General features: G+C 34.4%; 1 protein-coding gene across 33 annotated transcripts in view; it reads left to right on the forward strand.

The window, feature by feature from the left end:
• NRXN1 (neurexin 1) overlaps nucleotides 1–18,777 on the forward strand; it is a 1,069,254-nt gene that overhangs the window by 922,158 nt on the left and 128,319 nt on the right. For 20 of the 33 annotated variants that reach the window (XM_070512109.1, XM_070512110.1, XM_070512113.1 and 17 more), the window contains 2 exons: nucleotides 10,908–10,997; nucleotides 12,365–12,684. In XM_070512109.1, coding sequence (XP_070368210.1) covers nucleotides 10,908–10,997; nucleotides 12,365–12,684 — 410 coding nt within the window. The remainder of the gene's footprint in view (nucleotides 1–10,907; nucleotides 10,998–12,364; nucleotides 12,685–18,777) is intronic. The other 13 variants (XM_070512121.1, XM_070512123.1, XM_070512124.1 and 10 more) reach the window with 1 other exon arrangement.

Genomic DNA, 18,777 nt, shown 5'->3' on the forward strand with positions numbered 1-18,777 from the left:
CTCCTTTCCTATAGTCAGATGGATGCAAAACAATTTCTGTGATCTGTGTATTCCTAGATATATCATATTAGGCAAATGGTACCAGACAACAAATAATGATGCAACCACAATATAATGGCTAATATTTACTGAATGCTTACTCAGTGCCAGGTACTGATTTACATATGTTATGTCATTTATTCTTCTAAAATACCTTTGTTGTAGATGAAAAAATTGAGATTGAAAGATGTTATGCTCCTGGCCCAGCGTTACCCACTAGCCAACAGTGAAGCCAGAATGTGAACCCAGGAATTAGAGCCCAGTATCCTTAACTATCAAGGATTCTCTTTCCACAATGAATCTGACCACGTGGGTATTTACTTCCAAGAATTAATTGCTGACAGACAAAATAAATTTTTATTGGGGAAAAGTTCTTTTAGGGTTTTAAGTTCAAATTCATAGTATTTGATTTATCTGCAAAAGAAAAAATTCATTATTTTATTCATAGATTTTACATTTTATAGGATTGAAGAGGGCTAGCACTGATCCACAGTTGTATCCCAGCCTGTCCTTTGCATTTCCAGAACATTTAATCTTAAATAATTTGTGTGCAGTTGACAAACCCCATCTTTCTAATTGAAAAAAAATCTTCCTGCATCATAATTACAAGTGGAGGAAAGAGATTGAAGTCCACTGAAAATGAGGTCAAAGTGCAGTCGTAATCAGACTTATTTTTCTTAACTGGAGAATGAGGAATTTTCTCAGTACAATTTACAGGCCATATCAGACCATATATGAGACATTTACTTATTTCCTCTTCCATAGACCCATCTAAATCTTAAGAAGAATAGATTGAAAGTCAAGGTTGGTGAGAGGAGGTAAAAAAATCCAGCTGTACCACAAAATTCTCTGATTTTCAGAAATTAAGAACTAGGAAAAGAAGCCTTAGAGAATACATACGTAAGTTCTTATTAGGGTGGATAAGCTTAAATGTTATGACATTATGATTTAGAAAGTGCTTAAGATTCTCATATCTGGGAAAATGGCAAAATGCCATTTGTAAGGTTATGCAGGCTGTTCTTACATTCCATTTTTCTTATTCTCACCATTGAGTGATGTCTATCAGTGGCCCTGACTGTTTTTGAAGCTGTTAAGACATTCTTCTGTCTTAAATGCTGCACAGCTAGCACAAAAGAACTCTTTAGTATGCGTGATAACGGAATATGACCTTTATCAGAGTACATTCTGTATTTTGTTATCTGCTTGTCCCTGTTGCTTTTCATTTCTTGCTGCTGGTTTTTGATATGATACTTCAGTCTCTCCATTAGGAACCTAACGGCATCACAAGGCTTAGGGAAGAACACATAAATCACTGCTCATTCCACAGAGGCAATGAGACCCAAAGTTCACAAGGTTACATTTATTTCTAGTTAATCTGATGGAACAACATCCAAAATAAAGTTTTTGAATGTAAATAGTTAGTAGGAACAAGTGCTTCTACAAATCTGTGTGTAAAGGCACAGTAGATATCTTAATGTAGTTCCTCATAACAGAGGGACATGAAAGTAGAAATTTCTTAAGCCACTTAGAAATGCACTAAGCTTCTAATTTATTCCCCAAAGCACTGTTGAACTCTAGTAGACGACCTGTGTCCTTCCATACCCAACATCACAGCAGTCTCACATGAAGATATGGTTTAGCTGGGTAGAAGGGCCTGCTGTTCCACATAAGGAGCTGGGTTGTCATCTGAAGCTCAGTCAGGAACAGAGAACTACCCTACTTGAGCAGTCTGCGCTTTCTGTAGCTCTTAAGTGGGCTGACTGACAGGGCACTTGGGGTGTGCCACCATCTCTTGCTATAGCATTGCATTAAGATACTCCATTTAATTTCTAGAAAATGCTTTTGTTTTAAAGGAAATAGTGGGAACAAAATTGAAATATCTATAAATTTAGTATCAATAATATTAAATTAAAATTTGAAAAAGATCCCCTATAATGCTTCCATCCTAACACAAGTGTTTTCATTTTCACATATTGCCCTCAAATTCTTGCCAACTTGCATTGTATCTTTTTTAGTAGTTTTAACATTGTGTATATTGTGTTTCACTTCACGTGGCATAAATATTTTAACCATTTTTATTCAAATTTGCAAGTAGTTTGAGACTAAATATATTATATTAAAGAATATATTTATTTAAAAGATAGATGTACGAGGCTGGCCCTGTGGCTGAGTGGTTAAAGTTCTGTGCACTCCGCTCAGCGGCCTGGGTCCGCAAGTTCACATCCCGAGTGCAGACCCTACTCCACCCATCAGCCATGCTGTGGAGGCATCCCACATACAAATTGGAGGAAGATTGGCATCGATATTAGCTCAGGGCTAAGCTTTCTCAAGCCAAAAAAAAAAAAGAGGAGGAAATGGTAACAGATGTTAGCTCAAGGAGAATCTTCCTCACCAAAAAAAAAAAACATATATATGTATATATATATATGTATGTATAGATGTAGGGGTATATAGCTTTGCAAAGTCAAAGAAAATAGTCAGTTATCAACTGTTTGGAGATTGATATACACATTACAACACATTTTTATCTAGTTATCATTTCAGTAATATTTAGATTGTTTGTGACCTAGGTGAAATCCTTTGTGTTCTATCACACCTTCTTTGTCTGCTTTAATCCATTGTTCTCTCTGAACTTCTGTGGCAACTACAGTTCAAATAGTGGCTAATTGTATAATTATGCCAAGTTATCTATTATCTTGAACTTCCATTTAACTTTCCTGATTTTGCCCCTTGACACCGCAGACAGAGTGTGAGCCCTTCAATGATAGGATCTATGTGATGTATTGATGCATGGATGTCAGAGTGCTTTCAGAGGACACAGTTGGTGCTTATGTATTGACTTCCTTGAGTCAGATCGCTTTCCTAATGTCTAGCTTAGCTATATTAAGGAAACAAGGGATTTGATTTTTAGAACTAGAGAAAGAAGATGAAGTCTTTTGGGGACATGAGATATGTTTAGAAAGGGTAGATGTGGATGCTTGTCTTGGGTTATTGATAAATAGCATGAGAACAGAGGTAAGAGATGAGCAAGGAAGACAAAAAGGAGGAAATGTGAAGTCCTAGCAAAATTCACTTTAATGTGATGCAGAGTTCCATCCCTCTTCTTACAAGCCAACGGAGAGGAGTGGTCTTTTGACTCATGACCAGGACCCTCTTTCCTTTTCCAGCTTGTCTCTGAAGAGGATTGGCATCAAAAAGCTGTGAACTTGGTGGATTATTATGCTTGAAGCTTGTCTTATAGATTAGGGGTAAAGACGAGGAATGCCTGGAAGATTTTATGTCTCAAGTGGTTGTACATGGCAGGACATTGTTATAAAAGGAAGAAAAGGAAATACTGCTCCTCACTGGGATCTCAGCTGTAGTAGAACTTTGATCACTTTCCTTGCCTCTGCTTCACTATATCTATAAAATAGAGATGATAAAAATATCCTCCTGATGAATCCTCAAGGATTTGGGGAAGGTTACTGATTTTGCACGCCCAAGAGGGAAAACTCACCCCAAACTTTATGAGGCAGAACCTTTACAGACAAGAACATGACATTTTCATTATATAAAAGAGTGCCATAATGATTAAAAGGAAGATGTTGGGCCTTCACAACTCAGGCTGTTTGAGACTTTGCTTTAATAACTATCCTATGGAATAGCTTTGGAGTCAAATATCTCTGGTTTCAAATGCTTCCTCCATCTATTATGCATGACCCAACACTCGTTATATTATCTCCCTGAGCCTCAATTTTTCCATCTACAAAGTAAAAGATACTTATGGTCTGGGATCAATATGAAGACTAAAGAAGATAACCTATATAAGCAAATGGCACAATGCATAAAACATAAAAGCTACTCAATAGTTTATTTTCCCATTTTCTGTTGGTCTTATATTTTCTTTAATATGTATATTTTTATATATTTAATTATAATAATAAATATAATATATAATATAATATTATATATGCCATATATATATATATGGCAGTGAACTGATGGACCAGACATGGCCCCTGCTTGCAAAGAACTTATAATCTAGAATCAATTACACAAAATCATTTCATATGGTTATAGATACTGCTACTGAGTGTTGTTAGAACATAAAGCTCTAGGCTAATTTGGTGGAGGGGTGGGGCCACAGGGAATGCCTCCTTGAGAAACATATAAACTAATATTTAAAGGAGAAATAAGTTGGCCAGACTCAGGGGGGTGTGTGTGTGTGTGAGTGTTCATGCACTGATGTGTATGTTGGGTGGGTATGAGAGTGTTGAGGAGTACCCAGAGATGGAGGAAATTTACAAGGCAAAGACAATGGCATCTTGAAAGAGGATTAGCTTGGTTAAAGGAATTGAAGAAGTTTAGGGTAACCAGAATTTAAAGAGTTAGAAATAAGTAGCTCAGGATGAAACTGGAGAAGTAGGCAGGAGCCAAATAGATGTACAGTCATGCATCACTTAACGATGGGGACATGTTCTAAGAAATGTGTCATTACGTGATTTCATTGTTGTGTTAACATCATAGAGTATACTGAAGGGCAACAAAATTTGCCACTCCAAAATGTCTCCCTTTAACGTGAGGATTATTTTAGGCTGATTATTTTTAAGAAACAAAAGACTCAGAAAGTTTTTCTTGTTACCTTCCCCGTAACTGCCTAAAAGAATTCAGATAAAAAAACCCTGTCTCAGGAAGTGAGCTATGACTTTAGCATAACATGAACTAGGTGATAGACAGGGAGGAACGTAGAAAAGCCTGTTTGTTGAGCTCCCCTTTGTGTTCTTCTGTTTCTGTGTGGCCAAAGAAATGCTTGTTTTTCAAACAAGTTTGGAAAGTTTGCTCCTTTACACCTACCTGTGAATTGCCTCCCTTCCTTTTGAAGTTCCTGACTCTCCCCACCCCCAACATTTTCTTTTGTCTTTAGCTGAGGATGTCATTTAAGGTGAGGGCTTCAGCCATTGTAGCAAGTTACTCAGTTTTCCTGGGTTTGTCCCATGTATAAGCGTTATTAAACTTTTGTTTGTTTTTCTCCTGTTAATCTGCCTCATGTCAATTTAACTCTTAGCCCAACCAGAAGAACCTAGAAGCGTAGAGGAAAATTTTTTCCTCCCCTGCAGTACTTACACAAACCTAGATGGCATAGCCCACTACACACCTAGGCTATACAGTACTAATCTTATGGGACCACTATCGTATAGGCAGTCTGTTGTTGACCTAAATGTCATTATGCAGTGAATGACTGTATATTTTTGTGTGCATATCTTAATGATATAGCAAATAATATAATACACAGGAAAAATATTTTCATTAGAACAGCTACATTTCTTTCACAAGTTTGTTCCTTGAAGAGTGTCAGTGGTGTTCAAAATCCACTTATTTGGAAAATTACCAGCTAATTTAGGTATTATTGTATTGTATGGTTCTCATAACAACCACACATAGGGCATTTATTTGCAAATCATGTGGTAATGCTGCTTTTAAACCTAGAGTAATTTTGCAAAACTATGTTGAACTTTTACCTTACTTTATGGTCCTAAGTATATCCAAATGACGTGTTCCCGTTTAAAAGCAAAAGATCTAAAATCAGACTCCTGGAATCATACTTCTCTGGAAGTATCTATAGATTTTCAGAACCCTTTTGTGTTTCCTTTTCCAATGTTAAAAACTCAGGAAATAGGAAGCCTTCAGAAGAAGTAAGTTTCTTTGTTTTACTTACATATTATTCTGTTGGGTTCATAGCACTGCTTTTCCTTATTTTTTCCCAAGGATATTACTATGTCATATTAAAAACTGACACTTTTATTTCCAAGGAGAAATTACACATCAGGGAAGAAGATCTATGAAAATGAGAGAAGAAAAACTATGTATTAGAGAAGTTCATATAGCTTGTCTCTACTGACCAATAGTCATAAAAATATGATTACAATTTTATTTCCCCTTGTTCTCTGAGTGCCACCATGAAATTTAACTCCAACTCAAGGATTTGAGTTTTATTACCCCTTGCTGCTTACCTTGATTCTTTGAAATTACTCGTTTCCTTGAAGTCTACTGGTTCATACAAAATTACTATACTATAGTGTGACTAAATATTATTGGTTAGGTAGGAAAATGAACTATCTGGGGTTCAGTCAAAGTAGAGGATGTTACACTCTAAGTCTAAATGATCAGATTTTCCTTTTTATTCTTCACTGCTGCAACCTTGTTTGAAATACCCTTATATTTAACATGTCTGAATGGCCACTCCAATTAGAGCTTGTGCCTATTAATTGGTTGTGGTGGGGTTACTACAGGGGGCCTGCCTTTTGTCAAAAACACTGAATCCTGAAACTAAAATAATGTTATATGTCAATAATATTTTAATTTTAAACATTATTTAATTTAAAAAATACTGAATCCTTCAAAAATTCAAAGAAAAATAAACCCAAAGTTTTCATCCTGTTTCATTTTTTTGAAAATTGCTTCAGCAGAGTCCTGTATTTTGCTAGTGACATTCTCAGTGGAGGTACCAACATATTTAACCCGCATAAAATTAACTGGAGGAAAAAGAAAAGAAATCAACAAGAAAACCTCATTCCACATTTGTTAGAGTGAAGGGAGTATGAGAGTAAATTATTATCTTGTAACCTTTCAGTGAGAAGCTCTGTTTTCATAAACCTAATTTATGTCCTCAGTAGATTGCTGTAGTTGATTTGCATGCTTTTTAAAAAGTTGAAATTCTTCTTGGACCCTTTTAATAATTTCAAAATGAATAGGTCTTGTATAATTGGGTTCTTATTGCTTTATCCTTGCCTCTGACTTAGGAAACTTGAAGATGCAAATAGCTTCTCATCTTCGGTTTTATTTGAATTTTCAGGTACATTCCACTTGTTTGTAATCTCTCCTATCGGTATAAGCCTGCTTCCTTTCACCAAGCACAGAAGCTCCATGTAATGTTTCTATACCCCAGCACATTTGGTTTTAGATCCCAACCATTTTCAAAGAAAGGAAAAGGTCATCAAAAATTATATTAATCTTTGAACTTCCCCAGTCAAATGGGTTGTTTTATGTACTTTATATTGCATGTAATGTATTGCATGTAATATAGATGTATGGCAAACTATGGACAGGATTAAATAAAAAGAACAAAATCATAGAGTTATTGGATACTTTGTAAATAACCTATCACCATGAAATTGTAAAGAAATGAAATGCATTTTGAGAAATTTCTTAAAATAATATAACTCAGTTATGGCTTTCCATATGCAGCTTGTTAATGAAAATCAGGAGGTAGAGGCAAATTGTAGGTTTATTTCTGGTGAACCAATACAATCTAAACTATTTTATACCCAGTAGTAGAAGGAATTTGGGAATCAATTGTTAAAAAGTCATTGTCACTATACTGTATTTAGATATGTCTTCATTTTTCAAGAGTGTATTTATATATAATTTTGTCATGAGAAAAGTCAGTTTTTAATTCTAGTAGAAGAAGAAAGCATCTGGAGAAAAAAGTCAACATTTATTGAATTGAAGTAAGCACCATCTGATTTCCTATCCATTACCCCAATTAAGAATAAAGTCTGTCCTTTGATTTCAAAATCAAGTCTTCCAGTTAAAAAAAGAATGCTCTAGAAGGCATCTGACACTTGTGGGTAAGGGGATTTTGGGAGCCCATTTGTGTGACTACCTTTCTTAATTATCACATCTGAGACACCTATCTCTGCTGCCTACTGTATTTTCTCTTTCTTGTTGTTAGCTGACCTCTTTGTTATTCATTGGGAATGTAATGATTCTGTTCTTATATAGCTAAGTCTCCTCAAGAATCTTCCAAAGCTATTTTTGACTTAAATCATGCCATATTAATCGTGTTAATTGTTCTGTGTGTGCCAGTCAAAGGTATGAGGGGAAATTGTATGTATGTATTTGTGTGTATATGTATTCATGTGTGTTTATGTGCTCTTTTAAAAGTCATTCAAAAAGAATACATAATGCCTTCAGTTTTCTCCACCAGTCTTATTTAGGACTTCTCTATTTCACCTCCTAATGATAACCATGATTATCTATTTTGTGGCATTGGGCAGTTATTACTAAGCAAATAATGAACTAATTGACTGTATAGACATTCAAATCAGTGTCAATCATAAAAGAAATAAGATTATTGTTTAAATATGTGACATTTTCTTTGGAAAGTACAAAGGGAAGCTTAGCTACATATGTTCTATTCTCCGGGCACAAATATTTGCTTTGTTTTTCTTGTGCATTTTGTTAGGCTACAGTGGTGCCACAGACACTATCAGAATTAAAAACCAGTTTTCCTTCACTGCTTCATTCCTTAGATATTTCATAGGAGGTTATATCATAGGTATTGTGCAAGCACTACGAGTACAAAAATAAACACTACCTGACCTCGTGGAACTTCAGAGTTTAAAGGGAAAATATTTATTGAATACGCAATTACAGAGTCAAAGCTTGTTTCTAAAGGGCATGTATCAGACACTAGGAAAGCATGTACTCAGGTGTCCTAATCTAACTTGAGGACATGAGGGAAGACCTCTTGAGGAAATAATACTCCTGCCAAGAAGATTCCATTAATGAGTCATGTTTGGCTAAGAAAATATGGGCATAGGGTGAGAGTGAGGAAGAGTATTTCAAATAAAGGAAGCTACCAGTATGGAAGTCCAGAGGTTAGGAGAGTTCTAGAAGAGTTGAAAAAAAGTCTCATGAGGATGGAAAGAGGAGAGCAAGGCAGTGACAGCCATAAGCGGGAAAGGTAGGAAGAGACTGCATCATGGGAGTTCTCATAAACCTCATGAGGGGTTTGAGATTTTATCCTAAAGGTAATGCAAGGATTAAAATAGACAAGTGCAAGATTAGATATTGGCTGACATAGGAAGAATGGGTGGAATGATTGCAGAGAGTACTGTTAATACACTGCAGTAGTAATTGGGCAAGAGGTGATTTGAGGCCCAGATTTGGGTGGTGTGTGAGGGAATAATGAATCATTTCTGATGATGGGAATACTCTAACATGAAAAACAGCACAAGGAGCCACCTAATTATAAAGTCATCAGGAGAGTTATAACAGTGTGAATTGATATGTGTGTTGGCCAACAACAAAGTCCATAGAGCAAAGGGTATGTGTTTTTGAAAAATATCTCACGTCTGATTACCAAGTTATGCACATAAACATGTTTGTTGCTTAAATTATATATAAGCCCAAAACACATATTCATCAATAACCACACTGCATTAATATAATCAGTATTAGATTTTAGTATATTTTTCCAAATATATATATAAACAAGCCCACAAAAGAACAGAAATTGTGCACAGTCTTCTAAAAGGAAGATAGGCTTGGAATTTAAGCTATTTGCATCCTTGGGTTCTTTAAAAATATCGATATACTAAAAATATATTCCCATAGGATAAAATATTGTTTTATAGCATTTTAATGATTGCACAACACACAGAATTACATATAAATGTTTTTACTAAACTTTGTATTTTGTTTCACTTTGATATTTACATTTTAAATTAAATATTAATGTATGAAATATTTTCAGTCATATAGACATTCAAAGGACAAATTAAGATCTAAAAGGTAGTTCTTTTCTATTTCTCTAGAAGTGTGTGACCAATATCATGGTGGGTTTATTGTGGTAAGTATAGTGTATAATAAGACTAGCATAAGAAAACACTTATAAATTACATGTTCTAAAATCTGAGGAGAATTTATATTTATCATCTTTCCTAGCAAAATGCTCTAGTCTTTTCTTGTGGGCAGTACTACCATTCAACATTTCTTTTGACCTCTGAGTCCTCATCTGAGCTGTTGTTAAAATATCTTAGCTCAAAATTCTATATTATTTAATTTTCATGGAATGGAATAACTTCTTACAATATACACGATTGAGCGCTGAGATGGCAGCCTAGATTCTTCCTAAGTGCTTTATAGATCAAGAAAACACCCATCTATAGCAAGCATTATTCAAGGTCAATTTAAACTGGTTTTTCTCTCAGATAATTTTTTGTTCAAAGAAGCAAAGCTTGCATTTAGTTTAGATCTCTGAATAGGGACCAGTGTTTGTGGCTTGTATTTGTTCCTTAAGCTATCATGTCTTCTTTACGATAGTTTAATAAAAAGCAGATATTTCAGTATATAAAAACATACATATAATTCTTTTCAAATGTTACTTATTTCAACATGTTAAGCTTTAAATGAAACTAAGGACAGTCATATAAGGTCACTTTTGTCAAAGCCTTTTCCTATAATAACATATTTGGATGATGCAAGATGTATTCTCTTGTGATGTCCAAGTGATTGATAAACCAATTTGTGTGGAACTATTGTGAAGAATTATTTGGACTTTGTGGTTTCCTTAAATGAGATGAATAAGAGTTTCTATTTTCTGACTAGGTCATAAAGTATGCTAGGTCTATTTTAGATGCTTCAGTGTGCCAAAGACGGTATTAAGTTTGGTGTTCATAAATTACTAATCTGGAATAAGAGGTTGAATGTATTTTGAAAACTTAAACCTGTTTCACCTGAACATGTTTAACTAGTTAATAAGAAACATCAAAAAGACAAAACCCTGAGATCAATGGTCATTTTTTTGTAAAGCTATTCTATGCTGTTTAAATTGGTTGTTCGGGTCTGTCTATAACATAAGTTTAATAACCTAGCTCAAATGCAGATTTCTAATTTTCAATTAACATAGGAATAATTTTGTTTGCTAAAATAAAATAAATGAATGAATGACAAGTCTGAAACATGAAATGTTCTAGGTAGAACTTTTTAAAATTCCAAATTTCAAAAAATCATGTGGCAACTGTATAGCTCAAGCTTTAAGTATTAACTTTTAACCTTTGACCTTACAGATTTTAACCAATGAAATGTCTCTTTAAACTTTAAAGGAAACAATGATAACGAGCGCCTGGCGATTGCTAGACAGCGAATTCCATATCGACTTGGTCGAGTAGTTGATGAATGGCTACTCGACAAAGGTAAAAAACATTGATTAAAACTTCAAATAAAAAAATAATTTGAACATAACCAAGTAGTACTTCATTGTAACACTAATAAACATAAAAAATAAATTTTCCGTAAAACTAAATTAAAAACAAATTTAAAACAGTAAAATGTAGATAGCAATATTTGCATACCTTGTATAATAATTTCTATACATTTTTAGACGTACCAGCTGTTTAATAATCTTACCCTGTTAACTTAAGGTTAAAGGGACTGTTAAATATAATCCACTAACTCAATCTATGAAGGTACTCACAGCAAGCATTAACCCAAAATGATAAATCATTCATAGATTATATTACATGTTCCAGCCTCTAAATTATTAACTAAAATATATGTAGTTCTGATATCTTTATGATGGTCCTGAAAAACAAAAACAACAAACTCTTGGTTTAAACTCTAGGCATCTTAAATAGTGGGCAATATGGATTGCCAGTCAAAATGAAGTCCCTTTAACGTTTGCAACCTTCTAAGAGCATTTGGGAACAAGCCCTGATTAAAAGTGAACTTAAAGTTGTGTGCATGCTTTTTATGAGCAGAGAGCAATCTGCTAAAACTGGATACTCAATTTGATGATATTGGTACTGTTGCTGAGGATTGCTGTTTGATGGAAATGTGCCATAATTTCTCCATCGGTTTGTGTATCATTCCTGAAGCTGCTTTTTACATCTGAAGCTATTTTTTTCATTCTGTTTTGTTTTGATAGACTTGCTGAAAGCCAATCAGAAAAGTATTTTTGGAATTTTTTTGTCTCTGACATGCTCAGTGTAAACCATGCATTTCTTTTCAGTGTGATTGCCGGAAAAATAGAATAATTCAAATAACAATGGACTATTGCCTTCAAAAAATAAACGTTTCTAAAGAATAGCAGATAGATACATGTGGCCATTACATGAAGTACAAAATTTTTACCATAAATTTAAAATTAGATTTTAGCTGCTTAGATTAATTTCTGTCAGTATAATTTTAAAATGACAAATACTTGAAATGTTAGATCTCTCACTTTTTTTTTAAATTAATTTAGACTTAGGAGACCAATAGTATAAGATCTTGAGGTAAAAGGGAAAAGGGATCCACTAAAAATTGATTTATAATACATATCTTTGATTGGTCTTTTAGCAAAAGCACTACATTTACAATAAGTTGAGAATTTACAAGTATTTGCCAATGATTATGCATTTCATGGACACCTCATTTATAAGCAATGAATTATGAGTCAAATGCCTCTCTTATAGTTTATTGCTCTCATTATTCACCCCATGAAAGATCTGTTTTATCATCCTTTGTAGAATGTAGAGTTCACAATCAACATTTTTGCATGTATGTAATATTATTTTTACAGGGCGTCAGCTCACAATCTTCAATAGCCAAGCAACCATAATAATTGGCGGGAAAGAGCAGGGCCAGCCCTTCCAGGGCCAGCTCTCTGGGCTTTACTACAATGGCTTGAAAGTTCTGAATATGGCAGCCGAAAATGATGCCAACATCGCCATAGTGGGAAATGTGAGACTGGTTGGTGAAGTGCCTTCCTCTATGACAACTGAGTCGACAGCCACTGCCATGCAGTCAGAGATGTCCACATCAATTATGGAGACTACCACGACCCTGGCTACTAGCACAGCCAGAAGAGGAAAGCCTCCTACGAAAGAACCCGTTAGCCAGGTGAGTATGTGGATTTCTTTCCTTCATTTTGGACCTGTGATTATGAAAGTGGGTTTTTCTGCATATGTGTCTTTTCTAAAATGGGATTGTTTCTGATCTGAGGCATTATGGCTTCCTTTGAGACTTGCTTAATGAAATGCACTCAGTTTGAATATGAAATGTGTATATGTTGTTCTTCTGAGATTTGTGGACTTTTATAAACTGCTTTGTGTTGGTTTGTTAGCTGCTAGCTGGTAGTCTTGATTTAATAACCTTGGTGTAGCCCATGCTGAGGGGATTGGCTGCTAATTACACAGGGTTTTCACTTTTTTATTTACATGAACAAGTAAATTAGTGAAGTATTTGAAAGGCCTTGTATGTTCAAGCTCAGCACTTCATCAAAATAAAATAAAATAGAAGCAAATCTGAAAATCTTGAAAGAGAAATTGCCTACAATACTTCTATTGTATTTTGAAGTCTTAAAATTTTGAATTGGTAGGCATGTGACTCTCATGGAGAATGATATGTCTACCCTTTTACTGTCTATGAGAATAATGCACTGTTAGTTTGAGGACAAAGACCCAAAATATGGTACTTAATATCTGTCTTGGGCTAACATATTTTGTATATGTGGCCAACTGCCTTCACAAAGAATTCCCTTCAATGAGCTTATTGTCCCATCTTATGTCTAAAATTTTTGAAAAACAGAATTTTTAAATGTTGAATTTGTACAACTTGGAAGTATATTAATTCAATCAAGATACACTTATTGATTTCCTACTATGTATCAGGCACTGGTTTAGGTATTGGCATTACATTGGTGAAGAACAAGAGAAAAACTCTACCTGCCTCATAGAGCTCACATTTAATGGAAAGCTATTGGAATGCTGTTGAAATGCTATTAAATGCTATTGGACCCCTGTTGACATTTATAGCCTTTGTATATATTCTGTTGTTAATTCTTTCAAAATTGTTATGTTCTCCTTGGTCCAAAATTGATTATTTTCTTTTGTTTTGTTTTTAATAGTTAGTGAGTGTCTCCAGTAGGTGCCATATAAAGCTTTCCAAATACATGAGCCATACTTTTCTAGAAAACCACATTCTAAAGAAGCAAGAATGACAACAATCATTTTTTAAATTGCTTTTATTTCAAATATTTGAAACAGATCAAGTGTCAAATTTAGAAAGAGAGTAAAAGAAGGTGAATTCTGTTCATATCAGCACCCTGGCTAGTAATTAACATATGTTCAGCAGAAAAAGAAGAAAATAGATTCTGATTTTTACTTTGAATAGAAAGGAGTGGCAGGAACAGAATAGAGGAAGAAAAAATGTCCTAGGAGAAGAGAGATGACCAACAAACTGTAAATTCTGTAAATTCATAAATGTAGTATTGCCTATTATATACCTATATGCACCATTTTCTTTTTTCTCTCTCCCTCTCTTTTTAAATTTGCGTTTGGCCACAAAATAAAATGGGTTGTCTCACAGGGTGTTCATCAATACATATTTATTGGTCGTATATGTGCTGTTCACTGTTTTAGGCACTAGGGATACATTAGCAACAACAAACAAAAACCCCTGCCCTTATGGAATATACAGTTTGACTAACAAGGTGTGCTTCGAGCATAATCATTTTGTTGATTTCCTCTATCTTGCTTGGGTTTATAAGATTGTTAATAATTGCTTTTAGCCCCTTGAATAAAGACTTGTGACTGTAGACAGATTTATGCATGCCCAACAGCTCCATTTCATATTCTTTCCTAATACTTCACTAATGATTGTGGTTGTTGGTTTATTGTTTATTTGACAATAAGCAGGTCGTTAAGGTGAATCTGACACAAGAAAAATGAAAAACAAAGCAACTGATAGACTATTTCCTTCATATAAAATAATTCATAAGAGGACCTTCAGAACTGGAACTGTTTCTATGAATAAAATTTGAAATAATCAGATATTTTTCTTAGTAGTCTTGTTTCATCATTAATGAAAGTACAGCTGCCTAAGTTCCTAGGTAAGCCAGATGTATCCCAAAATAAAGAATTACCAGCCTTGTTTTTATGATATTTTATCAATTAGTAACTGCAATTTATTAAGAAATATTTTTTAAGAAAACATGTATAAAATAGCTATTTAATTTGCAAGCTAAACACCTAGAAATGAAGAAAGAAAAATTTATGCATTTTATAATATTAATTAATATAAAAGGAAAACAGTTGACTGCCCATTAATTGCCAGTGAAAAGAATCTCTTTTATTATAAGCTATTGCATGTTTAAAGACAGCAGTGGTTTATAGAAGTAAATGGTCTGATCAATTAGTGTTACTTGGTTCATTTGAGGAGATATTGACTTAAATAAAGGATTACTACACTCATTAAAAAATAGATATTTTAAATCTTTAGATTTTTAACAGACCAATAACAGCAATTAAATAATTTGGATTAATATGCTATGAATATTCAATTGTGGCAACAGTGTTTTAAAGTTGGACTAAAAGCCTTTAAAATTCTCTCATATAACGATATCATGTGATTACAGGCAATAATAAGGTATGTATGTGAGTTTGGGGAACTTCTAGGGAAGAAAGTAAATGATTTATTTTTAGGTAACAGAATAATTTGTTGCAAATTTTCCTTACTTCACAATTAATTTTTAAATTGCCATCCAACCACAAGGTGATTGCTGATATATGTAGAATTTAAATGTTTTTTAGAATTGCCAAAGTCTTGAAGTTTCAATATGAGAGTGATTTGTAACTGATTCCAGGACTGTAGCCTTTGACCCATTTTTGCAGGTTGTGTGAAGCATCTTCCTTTAAACCCTGTCTGTAGTGGCCATATCTGCCTGCCTTTATCATCTGCCTTACTCAATTACCAGGAAGGGTCATTTTATTTTTCAAATGCCATACCAGACTGTTTTCTCAATCAAAGTGTATTTTCCTCAGTGATAACACTGAGTCACTTAAGCTGCAATGGCAATGTACCTTGGGGTGATTGCGTGTTTTAGAACTCTGGAAACAGATTTTTGGTCAACCAGAATTAGATTGGATTCCTTTCGAATAGATGAGATGATGTTTGTTCAGCCATCCTGCAGGGCAAGTAGTAGGGGAGAAATGCATTTTCAGTTTTCACAGCATCATAGAATATAAAAGAATATTCATCAAAATGTCCCATAAGACCCTGTTTATATTCCTCCTTAAAAGCAAATATGCTTTAAAACGGAAAAAAAATGAAATTTTTCATCTCTGAATGATGATCAATTTTCAGACTGATGTTTACTTTAGAAAGACATGATTTATATTATGAAATAATGGGTACATTTACCAACCCTTCTGACTAAATACCTTTTTCAATGTGTTTATAATATTAATAGTACTTTTTATATGGATTACATAAAGTTGATAAAATTTGTTTTACTTAGAATATTTAATGTCTAAATGTTTCTGTGAGACTTGCTCATCTTAAAAAAAGAGAACGTTCTATAAGGCTAATCTCAGAAAGTTAACATTTGTGAATAATTGATAACATGAAGTTCTTCAGGATGCTGAGAGCTTCTTGGGTTGGGGGCAGGAGTGTCATGTAAGATTTTTGGCTGCTAAGTGTACCCCCTCTTCTGAATAACTTGGCAATGTCTTACGATGTCTATGTAGCTTTACGTAAATAAATAAAAGTAAACCAACAGGCATACTCCCTTTGCTTGCCAGTCTGTCAAGAGAGGGCAGTGGAGCTGTGCTGTTTCTTTTAAGATCAAGATTGTGACTTTTCTTCCGGTCTAGGCTTTGTATCACATTTTGTGACTTTTTGTTTCATTCCTTCAAGAATATTTTATAAACTTGTAGAGAATATGGATCCATAGGAATGCCTTTTACTTAGAGGGAGTACAGTATAAAGAAAAAGCGCAGAAAATCAGGAGACCTGGTTTTCACTTTCAACACAACCACCTACCTTATTGTGTGACTTGGACAGATTGGTTAACCTCACTGCACCTTGGCCTTGCCAGCTCTCTATAATAAGTGGGTTGAACTACGAATATCTTAAAGTGTACTCAGCTCTAAAATTTCATTGGTTCTAGCTATGATGCTCTTAATTAGGTCTTCTGATGATTATATAACAAAGCATAGATTTCATCTTTGACTTTTATGCAGAGTGGCTGTGAGTCTCAGTTGGCCTGTATAGTCCTAACGTGCACCAGGTGTACCGATATAATTATTAATAGCATCCTTTTTTGACTCTCAAAAGCATTGCACTTTGGTCTATAATTATATTGCAGTCTACTTTCACAGCATATATAAAATCTATCTTTGCAAGAAAATCATACGTCGTAAGAATAATAAATAGTGAAGCCCCGTCCTTTACATTCAGAGCAGAAACTGACTCTGGTATCCTTACCCGGTTTCAAGAGTCCATAGCCTTTTTCATCTTCTTTTCGTCTCATTTCAAAAATCTTGAGAAAGGAGAGAGAATAAGGCTTTGAGAGATTCTGATTTTTGACTGGAAGGATTATAGTTTGCAACTCTTAGTAAGAAATTATAGAGCAGGGCAGAATCAGTAAATATGAGTGAAATATATTGGGACAATTCTGTGGTTCTGATTAGGCTTTTTTCTGAGTGGAGTTAGCAAACCTACTCAACAAAAAGAACTACTGAAGATTTAAAAACATTGGTAGGTTGTCAGACACGTGTATTTCACATATGCAATGTCCTACTACATTGAATGGCATTTGATTCCCCTGGGATGTTCTGAAAAGAAACCCAATTAGTGTTTGAGCAAGTAAAGAACATTTGAATATATTGGACACTGCTATTGCTTCCTAGAGGCTTTGGAGATACTCATGAAAAAGTAATACTATTTGTTTGAAAAATGTAAGCAGAGTGCATACATATTTCCATGAAAAATGCTTAAAACTAACAAAATACATTTTGTAACTTCAAAGAACAAAATGTTATTTTTTTATTAAAAATATTAATTAACCTTAGTTGTGGCTTCATTATTAAAAATAATTGCATTTCTTAAAATTATGTATGTTCCTGCTAACCACTCTGCATTTTAAAATACTGGTGACATGAATAATTAATTTTATTTTCCCTAGTCCAGTCATTCTGCTGAATTCACTTAAATTAATGTACATTTCTACAGCAAATTTTAGTGCATGTCGGAAAGAAAAACACTTGGGTGTAGATTTAAAAATATATACAAAGGCATGTTCTCCTGAAACTAATGGTGCTGGGTAAGAAAAGTGTAATTCATTGTAATTTTAAATGCAGGTAAGCAACTGCTATTTAGAAAGTGTTTTTCCCTTCGTTGCCTGTAAGCAAAAGTGCCGGGTTATATACATTTTAAAGAGTTTACTTTAAGAAAATTCTTCTACTCAGTGCATTTTCTTTGGGGTCTGGAGGAATTACGGGATGAAAAGATGCTCTATTGGCAGATGCAAACTTGGTTTTAGACGTCTTTTTGATAAGGCTAGTTCTAGACAAATATATCCATCCATCCGTGCATGCATGCATCCATCCATCCATCCATTCATTCACTTAACATATTTGCTAGGCATTCATTATATACCAGGCACTGCTCTAGTCACAGGAAATATAGCATTGAACAAAATTAGACTTTTCTGCACTAAGCTTATGTTCTAGTTGGGGAGATGAACAATAAACAATAAAACAAGTAACATACGTGGCGTGTTAAGTGCTATAGGAGAAAAGAGAGGAGAGGGATGCTTGTGGTGCGGGGGCATGAAATGGGAATCCTTTTTGAATAGACATGCATAGATTATTAGTGATATAGGCATCAATTATAAAAGGATATTGACACATTAAAATTCAGACATATTCTCAGATCCAGCAGGATTGTGCGGACAGTGCCAATGGTGACCAACTACTGTGTGAGGAAACTAGAAGGCAGGGAAAAGAGCTAAAGTGATACCAAGATTTATTTATTTATCTATTTATTTAATGGGGGACTCCCTTGGGCTGGGGCGAGGCCTGGTCCATGTCGGTGGAGTCCAGGGCTTTCCAGAAAAGCAAACAGGGCGCAGTTGGAGCTGCAGGTATGCTATGTTTCTTCAGGTGTGTAGAGGCAGTAAACGTGGTCCTGATAGAGGTAAGGAAAGGATGG

Source organism: Equus asinus, chromosome 6 (genome assembly GCF_041296235.1).
Source record: "Equus asinus isolate D_3611 breed Donkey chromosome 6, EquAss-T2T_v2, whole genome shotgun sequence".
NCBI lineage: Eukaryota > Metazoa > Chordata > Mammalia > Perissodactyla > Equidae > Equus > Equus asinus.